Source organism: Triturus cristatus, chromosome 9 (genome assembly GCF_964204655.1).
Source record: "Triturus cristatus chromosome 9, aTriCri1.1, whole genome shotgun sequence".
In the NCBI taxonomy this organism is placed as follows: Eukaryota; Metazoa; Chordata; class Amphibia; order Caudata; family Salamandridae; genus Triturus; species Triturus cristatus.
The window spans coordinates 1,027,654,102-1,027,667,362 of record NC_140592.1 but is presented as its reverse complement, the minus strand read 5'-3'; the positions used below and the strand labels follow the sequence as shown (position 1 = coordinate 1,027,667,362).

Below are 13,261 nucleotides of genomic sequence, written 5' to 3'. Positions count from 1 at the left end.
CATAAGGCCTCCCCAAAAGTCCCATGCTTGGAGAACTTACCTACCATTGTCTCATTTGAACCAAACTGTACTTCAGTGCGCCTCCTGCTAGTCAGCAAAGGGCAGGTGGCACGCTGGCAACCCTCAACCAAAACAAATAGGAGCTCATAAGTTCACCTTTGTCAGGCAAATAACCCATTCAGGCATGATTTTGTTCTGTGAATTCTGTCACCTACTGTGTGTTTTCTGTTTTACTAGGATGGGAAGGTAAAATAGCATTTGACAAGTTACTGACAACACGCATTTATCATCTCTGAATCAGTTCATCTCTGTCAATTTAGAACATTGCTTATTCAAAGCTACTGACTAAATGTAATGTATGTACTGGTATTGAGAACACTGTGAGCACACTTCTGGATCAATAGCTGTACGTCGCAGTATGGCTGATATGGGTGCCATATTAAGAGAAATGAACAGAATAGAGGGGGCGATGCTCCAGAGATTACTGTGGTTGCCAGCAGTGGGCGGTACCGTGTTTGGTATCCTAGGACAACCTTTTGGCGCTCGCACTTATTATCTTTAAAAATTAAGCACTGCTCGGCCTGTATTATAACTTGTTCCGTGAACGCTGTGTCTCACGTTCATTGTCACTCTACAGGTCCCTTCAGCCCGTCGCTGGTGAATGTCCACATCAACCACCCTCCGGAGGCCAATGTACAGGTGCACCAGGTAGCACGGGTCCGTGGCGATCAGAGCGCGGAGAACAGTGTGGAAGTGGCAGTCCAGCGGCCAGAGCCTCCGCGCCAGCCTGGACATGGCACCAACAATGGGCGATGGAATGAAAACAGCATTGGAGGTGGCGGCGGACCGCAGCAGGGACACCAGGACACACAGGGCACGTGCTTCCTGGAGAGCGTGGCCGGCAGGGTATGTGCAGGGCATGTCGTAGTCCATGAAACGATGGGTGTGAGCATGAGGTTCCAGTGGCGGCTGGCATCTATGGGGGGTGGACAAATGGATTGGTGCGCGTGCAAATATAAAAAAAAAAGTACCTGAATCCAGATGATACGAAGTCCTCCTCACTCCGGACCTCTTCTCCTGAGACTGCAGTGCCAGCCCCAGCAAACTCCCTTGATCACTCGGCAGTCCTGAGGGCACTGGAGGCCTGCATGTGCACTCAACCCTTGACAGCTGAATTGAGAGGTGTAAAGTGGCATGTCTGGCTGGCCGCCGCAAGACGGCCAGCCAGAGAGACATGCACACTTTAAACAGTGCACAGGTAGCCCTCTGCCCACCACTCCTCCCTGCTGCTGCTCAGCAGGCCCTGCCCGACACTTGACTCAGGACGGGATGATGAAAAATAAAAAGGTAATACATTTTCATCTCTGGGGCTTTCGGAGACATTTTAGTGGGGCAACGCTCCTCCGCTTCAATGGGGGAGCCATTCCTGTGAGGTTCCCCAGCAGTCAGTGCTGTGCACCTAACAAAATCAGCGGTTGAGGTGCGTTAAAGAAAAGTATAGAAAGTGTGAGGCTGTGCACAAAAGGAGATGAGGTGAGTGAGCATGAGGGAGGGCTCAAAGGTGTTAAAAAAATAAAATATTCTAAATTTTTTCAGTCTTTCACCTCCAGATAACTAAATATAAAATAATGCACAGCTTAAAATGAAAAATAAATGCAAGTTAAGGTAATCAGTGGGAAATGCACTATTGTACATTATGAAACCTTCATTAGTTCATTCACCGCAGAAGCCGGTGTGTGTAAACAGAGCACCATAGAATTGAATCTTGGTTGGCGCAGTGAAGAATAGTAACTTGTGTATGTTTTGTGCTACGAGGTCAAAGTCTGTGACAGAAAACACTGTGAATATGTTAGTCATTATTTCAAACTTTCATTACACACCATATAAGACAGGCTTCTACAAAATGCGCAAAAAGGTTTAAAGTAAACAAGTGCTTCCAAAATGTATTAGTAAAGCCCTGTACGAAGTGTATTTTTATAACTGTCCTTTAAAAGCACACAAATCACAACTCGGCTAATAATACCTTTACAATGCCACTCAAAAAGAATAAGTCTGGATCATCAGGAAGCTTTAAGTGATTCCATCAATTAAAGCCAATACCTGCTTCCAAGCCATTTGCGAATTGACCATTTGCACACATTTGCATTCCTTTTAAGAAAGCAGGCACGCCGGCAAAAACTGCCTGTTTCTTGTTTCGTTGTCTGTTCCTCCCTGGGCTTCACATCACAGGAGACTCCCTGCCTTACATTCAGCTGAAGCATTTCGACTGTCGAAATTAACTGTCCTGTGATGATTCTCTTTTCACAAAAAGTATGTCTTAAATGTAAAAAGTATGGGCAGGGCGTGCTCCACAGATCCCTTCCACTTCGACCTCTGAACCAAATAAGATGAGAGTGGGAGTGGTGGAGTGATGGGGGGCAGGATTAGGAGCGTTAGGGATCCAGAGGTAGAGACCACAAAGACGTTAACACAGGGATTTAAGTTGGATGAAAAAAGTGTGGGGTCTCTAAAGAGGGCATGGCTTTTGAAATTGCTTAAACAGGTAAACTAAGTTTGTGTGAATTCCATAGTGTGCCATCCAACCGGTATTTTGAGTCCCCTTTGAGCTTTCTGCAATTGCATCCATATATATAACACAACAACTGACATACACCAAAAAAACAGCCAGGACGATTGACTTTGTCAGTGGTCATGAGCTGTTTATGAAACATGAGCAAAAACAATGCTTTTGTTGTGAATAATATTGAAAATGTTTCAATTCTGAATTAAACATTACTGAGGCCCATGAAAAGGGCAGTTGATTGTCTTCAGAGTATTTCAATCAGTCCCCTTATGTTCACTCTGTTAGACTCTGAACATCTCATGTATCTGCATTTCTTACCCCTCATCTCTTTCCTCTTCAGCGTCCTCTTTTCACTCTCTCCTGTATGCACTTCCTCGCATCTCCTTCACTTCACCTCCCCCTAAACACACAATCACCCACTGACCGGTAAGCACTGCATTTTCTTTTAGTTTCGCCTTTTCAATCTTTTTAAAACCATGTACCTCCTTCACACACACATTGTATACAACCACAATTGCAAGTGACTATTACATGACATTACTCTGTGCGCTCAGCAGAGAGGCCTGGACTAGGGTGACTGGGTATCCTTATCACCTTCCTGACCCACTGACGAGTACTGTACTTGAACTACCTGCAGCCTCAACTACAGAGCTCTCGATCTTGGCCCGTTATGAAAGGCGACTCAGTTCAAAGAATGCACAGGACAGGACAGGAGTAATGTGCTACTACAGGAAAAAAACATACAGAAACACATCACCCTGCAAATAGTTTACTTAATTTTGAATCCGCTAGAGTGTTAAACATATGAACTATAAAGAGGTGCCGAATCGCTGACATTAATTACCTTAACGATTTTTAAATACATTGTTCAGAAATCATTTCCCCGAAAGGGACCCGTTTCAGTCTCCATTTAATTACGACCGGCAGTGAGACGCGGAGCGGAGGGACAGGACCCACCTAAAGCCCCGAGTAAACGACATATTTGGACACAGTTTATGGATTTTAAAGAGGACACAATACAAAAACAATGAGTAAAATCTATGATCAGGAGCATACACAGACAAAATAGCATGCATTTAGGTGTCAGTACTAGCATATTTAGATCAACCTGCAATACCAGCGTATTGTTCTTGACACTTGCTAGCAAAAATGAAAGCACATTACAGACGATGTCATGAAAACTGTGGTTCAGATATTTTGACCTTGCCGTCGTTCAATTGCTACTTTCCCTACATTTTCCGAAATTTGTGAGCACATCAGTCCATATTGTTGTGCAAGCCCTTACTCTCGGGACAGCCTTGCCCCTTCACAACCTGACCACAGATCTTCTTGCTACCATTAGGTTGGTGTCATCATTGTATTCAATTCTTAAAGTGCTCGCCCCTCGTCAGGAGGCCACTACAGTTTGCACCACACATTGCCACTGTACTTACACAACTGCTAACCATCACACTGCAACAAGTGTGACAATTCAGACTGTTCGAGGCTGCTAACGCTTTAAGAATGGCTTGGGTGGCAGGTATTAGTTGTTTTTTGTGTGATCAAAATAGTTTATTCAATTTTATGATAACCAAAGACAATACCAAAAAGAGTACCGTAGTAAGTAACCTGAAAAACCTTTCTATCATGAACAATATATATAAATATTTAGTAGGTATAATATAGTGTGAAGAATAGTACATTAAAAAGGGAGGGAGAGAAAAATAAAAAAAATATTATAGTTGTTTTTAATGTATATTTAATTAACAAACAATTTTTTCAGCTCATCTTTACATTACACAAACAGCGACACCAAGTGGCAGCTGCCATAAATGCAGGTTCAGTCAATTAAGTGCAGGTGCTGGCAATTAAGTGCCTTGCCCTACCCAGCACCGGAAACCACCGGTTCAAATTAAGCACTGGTTGTATTGACCTTCCAGAAGCATGCGCTGCTCTGGCGAGACTTTTAGTTAGTGGGCTTCAAAAAGCTGACCACAGCTTTTTGTGAGGCATAGAGCGTGCAGTTACACGCACAAGCGCGCGCGCCACCTCTCTGTCTTGCGCTTCAACACTCCTCCCCCTCCCCCACCACAGAGTACGTCTCGGGGCTGCACGTCCTCGTTATGGCTCATTAGCAAGCATTCACTTTTGCAGCCGCGTCACTTTCACGGCCGCACGGCTCTCCGGCTCGCTGCATTTCCTCCATGTTTTACATGCAAATTTAAAAATGCCCAAAAAATTCTCACAAATGCAGCTTTTCGTACAGTTAGCAAAATAAAATGCAGCTGAGACAGTTTTAATCCAACAGACACGTAACCAAAAAACCAAACTAACAACATTGTTAAATGTAAAAATCGAAACTTCTTCCTTTCTGGAACATGGCTAAGAAAAGCATTTGCAAAGTCATGGCAAGACACAGCACGTGTAAACAGTTCAGTTTCCAATTTAACCAGCAGTCATATTTTCTGGCGCCCTGCCCAGATTCAGCAGGCTGCCTTGGCGACATATGACTCAGCAAACTTCACCACTGATAAACCATGTTCCATTGTCAGCTTCTGTCTCTGAAGAATGTTAGATTGATTTCTAACGTGATCTTTGGTTTCAGGTATGCTGCTGCTACTCAAGGAATACGTGTAAAAATAGCATTAACAAAACAAGCATTAGTTTGTTGATTATGACAATGTTCTGTTGTACACTGTGATAAACAGCACACTTTGTGGTGTTGCCGCGCACTATATTCACCACCCTTACGGAAATGGCATGTTGTTTTTCACCCATTTCCTGACACTTTCAAGGACACGGGTTGCTCTGTTATACTTTCAACGTGATTACTAGCCCTTTGATTAACAACTTGTTACTACCTCGTTTAAATGCCATTACTTGTGTGAGATTCTCCACAGTTCTAACCAACAGGCTTCATAGGGATTCTGCATTACCACCTTGGTTCTACCAGCGCCGGAAACAGCCTATTACCTTCTTGAGTTGCTGCCTTGATTGGCATCAGCATTATCCTTGCTGATGCCTTTTTAGACATAAAGGACAAATGGGGTCAATTGTTCTAGGTTGTATAATCTGGGCATTTTAGCAGTTTTATGGTTGAGACAAAAACTATATAAAAAAATTACTGAAAATGGCCGGGTATTGAAGTCGCCTCCACTCTAGTGTTAAACTCAGCTTCATTTTAGTGACTTCATTGTTAAGTCTCAGCCGTAGCAGCCCTTGATGTACTTTTCTTCAGTGAATTTGTGCCTTTTGCATTCATACTTGAACATGTTTGGTTCAGCCAAAGAGTTAATTAAATATTGTTTACCCTAAACAACCATCAGTCCTGTATCACGAGTCAAGGGCCCTGGTTAGAGAACATTTCTCCATTTTCTGGTGCATTTTTCTCTTGAAAACTGAGTGCATTTTTCCTCCTAAGATGTGCCCTCGTCTCCTGTTATGAAGTTGTGACCAGTTGCCCCAGTATCGGTACTCCAAAAAGCTTTTGCTGTTTGTGGTTCCAAAACCACCATTCCTCTTTGAAGTCCTGGTAATAACGAACAGAAAGAAAACAGCAGGAGGAGTTGGCCTAACGGCTAGGGCGGCGATCGACCTCGAATCTAGGGGAACCAGGTTCGAGTCTCTGCAATGACAGCTGAACATCCTGTGATCTGGGCAAATCACTTAATCTCCCTGTGCCTAACAAAAACAAGGATTGGCATAGCCAATAGTTCTTGACTTTGGGACCTTATAAGTGTTTAGCCATGCAACAGTTTATGTTGTTGCACGAAGGATATTATGCTGCATAACTAAATACTTATAAGGTCCCAAAAGCGAGACCTATTGGCTATGCCAATGCTTGTTCACTCTGGTCTCATGAGTACGGGAAAGGTTTCAGCTGTAGTAGTCTACACCCCGCCACTGTTCAAGTAAAACCACAGGCCTCCCAGATCCCGCTCACATTTATGCCTCAATTTATCAAGTGTAACAGGTGTATTGCTGAGTAGTGTCCTAGATACTCGAGATTCACTAAACCACATGTAAGAAGCCCATCACATTTAGCCCAGCTGTGGCAGCTCAGTGTGCTGTCTACAAGAGCAAGAGAAAACTTGGCGATTGATAGATTTGCAAGAGGAGCGCAAGCAGTGGAAACTGTGATACCGACAGGTTACAGCCTGTAGTTCATTGCGGTATTTCAGAAGGCTGAACGTCTAACGCAGTGATGGGTATGCAAGTCGCAGGTCTTAGGTTCCAATCAGAGCAAGAGATTGGGAGAGAGAGAGGGATCAAAATCTTAGGGCTATTGTTATTATTTTTATGTTAGGTAATATGCAGGGCTTTAAGTGGTCCGTCCGGGTCTCACCGGGTCTGAGCACCGGTAGTTTTTTTAAGGGGGCCTCAAAACGGGTCTCTATCGGGCTCTGTTTTGTGCTCTGGCACAGGCGGTCCGTTTTTTTACCCGGACTGCTCTGACAGCAGGCACATTGGTGTGCGCGAGGAGAGCGTTGTAGGGGAAGGGAAATCCTTTAAAGAGAGTCATTTTCTCACTGGATTTCCCTTCTCTTTTTGAAACTCAGGAGCAGCAACATTGTCGTGGTGTTACCAGGGCTTTAAGTGGAAGTTTTTTCAATATTATATACAAGCCATAGTTGCTTCTTATTTATCTTATGCAACTAACAGCCATTGACAAAGTCAATAGTCCTGACTTGTAGATATGATGTGACTTGTATCATATAGCTGTACGCAATGACAGGAACAGCAAAATACATGTCTGGCGGCACACTGTGCGAAACACAGATTTTTAGCTTATGTGTTTTAAGCCACACCCTTAATTACATTGACCACGCCCCTTTGAGAGACCCCCCCAGTTGTTTCATCCCACTTAAAGCCCTGGTAATACTATGTGTATATATACTCCAGGAGCAGGTGAATGCTTTACAGAGAAAATGTGTTTATCAGCTGGTGCTCCTCAAACGTAGGTGACTGCGCCTAGAACAGTGCTGTCTGCATGGTAGGGACTGGTTGAAACCAGATCAGAAAAAAACACAAAAATGTGATGAGGTCTGGGCAGCAATGTGTCAGTGGAACGTTGCTAGACAATACCCGTATAATCAGTTTTTAACATTATACATTTCCCAAGTTACAGTTTTAGGCACAGTCTGATACCAGGATAAGAATCTAAATCTGCAGATACTAAGGCTAAGAAAGTTCATTTGAAGATAAAAATAAATAATAATTAAAAAAAAAAACGTTTTCCACTTTGGAAGAGGAAAGCAGCACACTGCGTGCAAATAACATCTTACTTGTTTCCCGTCTTTATCGAGCCACAATGGAAAATGGCACCTTTTACCTCCGGTAGAACTTTTAAGACGCAAAAACACATCAAATAGGTTACACATCAGCCCACTATAGGTAGGGATTACCTCGTTAAAAGGAACATTGCAGTGTGGAAGGATTCATTATCTGCTGCTCAGACTTTTCCAACAAGGGACTGCTGGCATTTCCACTTTCCTATCATATGTTAGGCTTGTAAACAAAAAAGAACGTACGGCTGACCACAGTTAAGCACACCAAATCCAAAATCAATATATAAATTTTAAGAAGGTGCAAAAACACGTCCAGAGCATGCCGTACTTTTGCTCTACTGGAAAACCAGATATACAAACTTTTAACACAAAGACGGTGCACCAAGGAAAAAAGTCTTTTCAATAAGTCCAATTTGTTGTTCTTTTATTTCCATTCAATTTTTCAAAAAACAGACTCAGCCAACGCGTTTCGTTCTCTACGAACTTCGTCAGGGCTCTAGGTTTCACTGGTGACACGAGATAGCGCCCCCCTTTTTTGAAAGAATGATGGAGCCTGTACTGTGGGCATAAATATACGACAACAAGGTCGTCTTACTTCTTTTCGTGAAACATATAAACCGGACATAAAGGGACTTGATTAATTAAATGTTGGACTAGCCGGTGATATCTTAATACGAACCTCTACATTTGCAGAGCCCTGACGAAGTTCGTAGAGAACGAAACGCGTTGGCTGAGTCTGTTTTTTGAAAAATTGAATGGAAATAAAAGAACAACAAATTGGACTTATTGAAAAGACTTTTTTCCTTGGTGCACCGTCTTTGTGTTAAAAATATGTTAGGCTTGTGTTAATGAACATTTGTATAGTGCATCATCTGCCTATTGTGCTGCATTCCAGCTCTCTTGATATTCTGCGGTGATTTTCCAAATGATTTTGAGGTCTCCATTGTAGATCGGGGTTTGATTTGAGTTTTGAAAATGTGCTGTCAGTCAGCGGCGTAGCTAGACCTTTGGCCGCCCGTGTCGGCGGCATGTATGAGTGTGGGGGGAGCTGGCGATTCCCGCGGCTGCAGGTACGGGGAAGGGTGGCGGGGGGTACGCCGCCCCCAAAACTCGTGCCGCCCGGGGCCGTCCCCCACCCCTTGCTACGCGACTGTTGTCAGTTTGTTTGAATGGAGTTATTGTATATTAAGTAAAAGTGCCCACTTCATGGGGTGGGGGTGGGGATTTTTCTTAGTATTTGATGGGTGGGACCAGAAGGCTGTACAACATTATTTAGTAGCAATAAAAAGTGGTATAACAAAAAGTAAAAAGTTCTGTCACGGGTAGAAAAGGAGAAAATCAGTTTTCAAATAAGAAAACTTCTCTGTATCTGGTTGCTACAGAACATCTGAGTATGTTTTGTTAATCCCATATCAGCTTGTGATATGTTGGCAGTAAGAGGAGGTGTTGGTCTGAAGCAGAGGTTTTCAAACTTTTTTTTATACCAAGCCCCTTGATTAAAAAAAATATCACAGCCAGGATCAGTGTAAGAGTCAGCGACAAAGAAAGAACAGCTAAAGCAATGGCATCAGCAGTGCACGATTACCTTCAAATACAGAACAGGTACTGTAGAGGCAACTGCATTCAGAGCTTTCTTATTACACCAAACAATTGCATCACAAGAAGCAAGCTTACCTGCTAGTCTACCTCAAAAGAGAGCAGATGTGTAACAGGCAAGAAAGCCAAGCATGGGGCGTGGATATACTCTGTGAACCCTGTGATCCCAACAGTGTATACAAACAAGTGTAGCTCAGGCACGAGCCTGCTACAGCAATGTTCTGTCCCTGGCCTTGTGTTCCAGCGAGAAGATGCAAGCAGAGGCAGTGTTAGCAGGAGATATGATGAGGCAGCTGCCTCCTCGAGCAATGAGGAAAGGACCTCGTTCTCGGCTCCTTCAGTCTGCACCTAGTCACTCATGTAGCTGTCAAGACGGCAGAAGCAAACAAGATGACGTACCCAGAGAATAGCACCTCACTGTAACATTGCCACTATATTTTTGTTGCTTTTTGTTGTTTATCGTGCACACTTCGACACCTGTCATCCTTCGGTGTCACTGTTTTACAGATTATATAGCAGTTTTAAACAAATTAAGGTGCCATGAAAAAAGTAATTCATTCTTTGTAGGTGTCTTCAAATTCTTTCTTTATTCCATCTTTTCCCCCAAAAAAACGCCAACACGTTTCGTTCCCAAATCAGTTTGTGGAACTTCATCAGGGCTTTTAGAACAAATATAGTAATGCGTCGTTAAGGATGAGTAGAAGATAACCAATGAAATCCCAAAGCTGCAGAGGGAGGTAAAGACTTGCCACCTTGATAAGTGGATCCAGTCATCAGTTCCGTGGTGCCCTTTGTCGTGGACCACTGGGAACGAAACGTGTTGGCTGTTTTTTTATGAAAAAAATGGAATAAAGAAAGAATTTGAAGAAAACCTACAAAGACTGAATTGCTTTTTTCGGTGCACCTTCATTTGTTTAAAACAACTGTCAAGAAGGCTTTAACCTTAACATCAATGATCATCTGCTGTCTCGCCCAGACCCTTTGCTGGACCACACATCACCTCTGCCAGTGATCACAGACCTACACCTTTCTTTCATTAACCCTCAAACCGCCCCTATAGACTGTCAGCCAACCTGAAGAGATCCCAGCTCGACCTCAGTCATCTATAAGCTGGTGTTCACCCCCATCAAAGACCCTCAGCCAGTCAGGGAGACCATTAGCTTGCCACCAGACTGTCTCCAGTGACCTTAATTAAGAGTCAGTAAACCCCAGCAAGCACTCATATCCTCCACTGACCCTCAGCTGCTCTCAGTTCACTTTCAGACCCATTCTGATTTTGTTCAAACCAACTCTTACCGTGTTCGGAGTCTGGCAGATTCTCAATGCTGGAACGCTGTCTTTCCATTGCTGCCTTCAACATGCCTATGTCTACAGTTTGCCGCCCTCTACAGACTATCAAAGGACCCAACAGACTTAGCCAGCCCTGAAACCCCTTTACGGTCCTCCAGGACTTGTAGGATATTCTAACAGACCCTCAACTCAACCTGCTTGCCACCATAGTAGCCAAGACCTCTACTGATCTTTAAAGTCTTTCACTCAGGCCCACACAATTTCTCTGCTGACCTTTTCATGTCTCTTAAGTCCATTCGGTAGCTCTTAGATCATCACTTTGAGTACTTGGAGACCCCCAGTCCTTCTGTAGTGGCCCACTCAGCTTGTGAAACGTCCTCCACTAGCCCTCTAAGCACCTTTTCTGGCCCTCACAATACAGGTGGCTTCATGTAAGCCTTCACTCAGTTCACCAGCTCAGTGAGTTTGAGGCACTGACTGTGCAGTTAGGTACTAATCTGCAGTCACAGGGTACAAGCTTGATTCAAGGTAAATCTGGAATGTAAGCCCAGGTCATAAGAAAGAGACTACCCCTTTGCAGAAGCTTTTTTTAGAAGCCACTTGTCATCACAGTTTTTGTATTCTAACAGCAAAGTCGAGATACCTTCTGCATAAAACAGTATGGAGCCTGTAAGTCACAGGTTCGAATCCTAGTAGGGTAGTTCAGTGGGTTGATGTGGTTGTTGCATTGACCCTTCTGTTACTTGCTAGCCACACGTCTCAGCCCTAGCAAATAGTAAAATTAGCTTTGCTACAAACATCTGTATGTGGCCTTCTTGTTTTAATCATGTTGGGATTCATTCTCTGAATGCTGCTTAAATGATTTCCATTGAGTTTGATATTATTGTCAACAACACTCCAGTTTTATTGTCATTAGTCACTCTTAGTTTAATTTTGCTGTGCACCTGATTACATTATGTATTACATTTTAGACAATGGACATGATTATTCCCGGAACCTTTAAGGAAGACAAGTTGCAACATTTCGGCTCTCACTTCTTGCTGTTTGATGTTACACACATTTTTCACTCTGTCTTTCTAGTCAGTTGATATTTTGGTAAACGTATGAAGTGGCAAGGCAGAATACATCTCAGCCTATCCTCTGATGACCTGCGGAGAATGGGTCCAGGCCAGAGTGTCCAGCTTTGCTCTGTCTCATTTCTGGCGCCCTTAATGGTATACTGCAGTTAGGAGCAGGCTTAAGTTGGGGTGGCCTTTCTCTTATGTTTATCTAATCTCTGCTTTACTACCAAAAGCATAGCCTATAATTCCAATGCAACCAATACCGAAGGCACTATGCACAGCACAATCCTATTGCTGTGCACTTCGCACCCCCTGACATCACTCAGAGTTCCCCCGGAGGCGCTCCGCAATTTGAAACCCACAGTTATCCAGTATTGGTGTCTTTCATAGATTCACATGCCTGAATCATTCCCCGTCGTCGAGACGGGAGCCTCCGATACATAGAAAAGTAATGTCCTATAGACATACATAGAGAAAAATAGGCCTAAGGGCCTCCCCTTAGTAGCCTACCCTTGTCCTTATGTAAAAAGGACCAAACTCTTAGAGCCAGCCAATCAGCTATCACCTCCCTCTAGAACCTTCCTGACAGGAGCCTCAGTCCCTCAGATTTTCGTACGCACCAAGCTAGGTAGGCGTAACACAGTTAGAGAGAGACGTGAGTCCTTCCAGGGGAGGCGGGAGGGTTGCATGTGAATCTATGAAAGACACCAATACTGTATAACTGCTGTTACAGGTAAGTAACGCGTTTCTTATCCAGTATTAGGGGTGTCTTTCATAGATTCACATGCCTGAATCAGAGTAGTTAGCAGTACATTATGCACATTTCCGATGTAATCATGCCATATAGTCATTTTAGATAATACACATATTACCATGCGACTTTGAAACATTGGCATACATCAATATATCATAGCAGCAAGAGATGTGCATACCAGGATGGCGGGATGTTGGAAGGCTCACCTCACTGGAATAGATGGCGAAGCACCGCCTGGCCCACTGCTGCATCCTTCATAAGTTCAGCATCCAGGCAGTAGTGTCTGGAGAAGGTGTGCGGTGACTTCCACGTCGCCGCTCTACATATGTCCAAAATCGGCACTCCAGCGAACAGCGCTGCTGATGTGGACATCGCTCTGGTGGAATGCGCTTCAACCTTATCTCTCAAAGGCCTTCCGGCCCCGTCATGGCAGAATGCTATCGCTGAGGAGATCCACCTTGAGATGCTCTGTTTCGTTAGAGGCATACCCATCCTTGGCCTACTGTAGGCCACAAATAGCTGTGATGACTTCCTGAAGCTCTTTGTTTTGTCTATGTAAAACTTTAGACACCTTTTGAGGTCCAAGGAGTGTAGCGTCCTTTCTGCTGCGGTGGTAGGGTTTGCAAAGAAGGAACATAGAACCATTGGTTCATTAAGGTGAAAGTCTGAAGGCACTTTCGGTATGAACTTGGGATTCGTCCTCAGCACCACCCTGTCGTGTTTGAACTGC

The 13,261-nt window shown here is 43.8% G+C and overlaps 1 protein-coding gene across 1 annotated transcript in view; it reads left to right on the top strand.

The window, feature by feature from the left end:
- The window catches only part of LTBP2 (latent transforming growth factor beta binding protein 2), a 1,878,832-nt gene that overhangs the window by 879,267 nt on the left and 986,304 nt on the right, over nucleotides 1-13,261 (top strand). Inside the window, exon 7 of the mRNA XM_085626762.1 lies at nucleotides 638-906. Coding sequence (XP_085482888.1) covers nucleotides 638-906 — 269 coding nt within the window. The remainder of the gene's footprint in view (nucleotides 1-637; nucleotides 907-13,261) is intronic.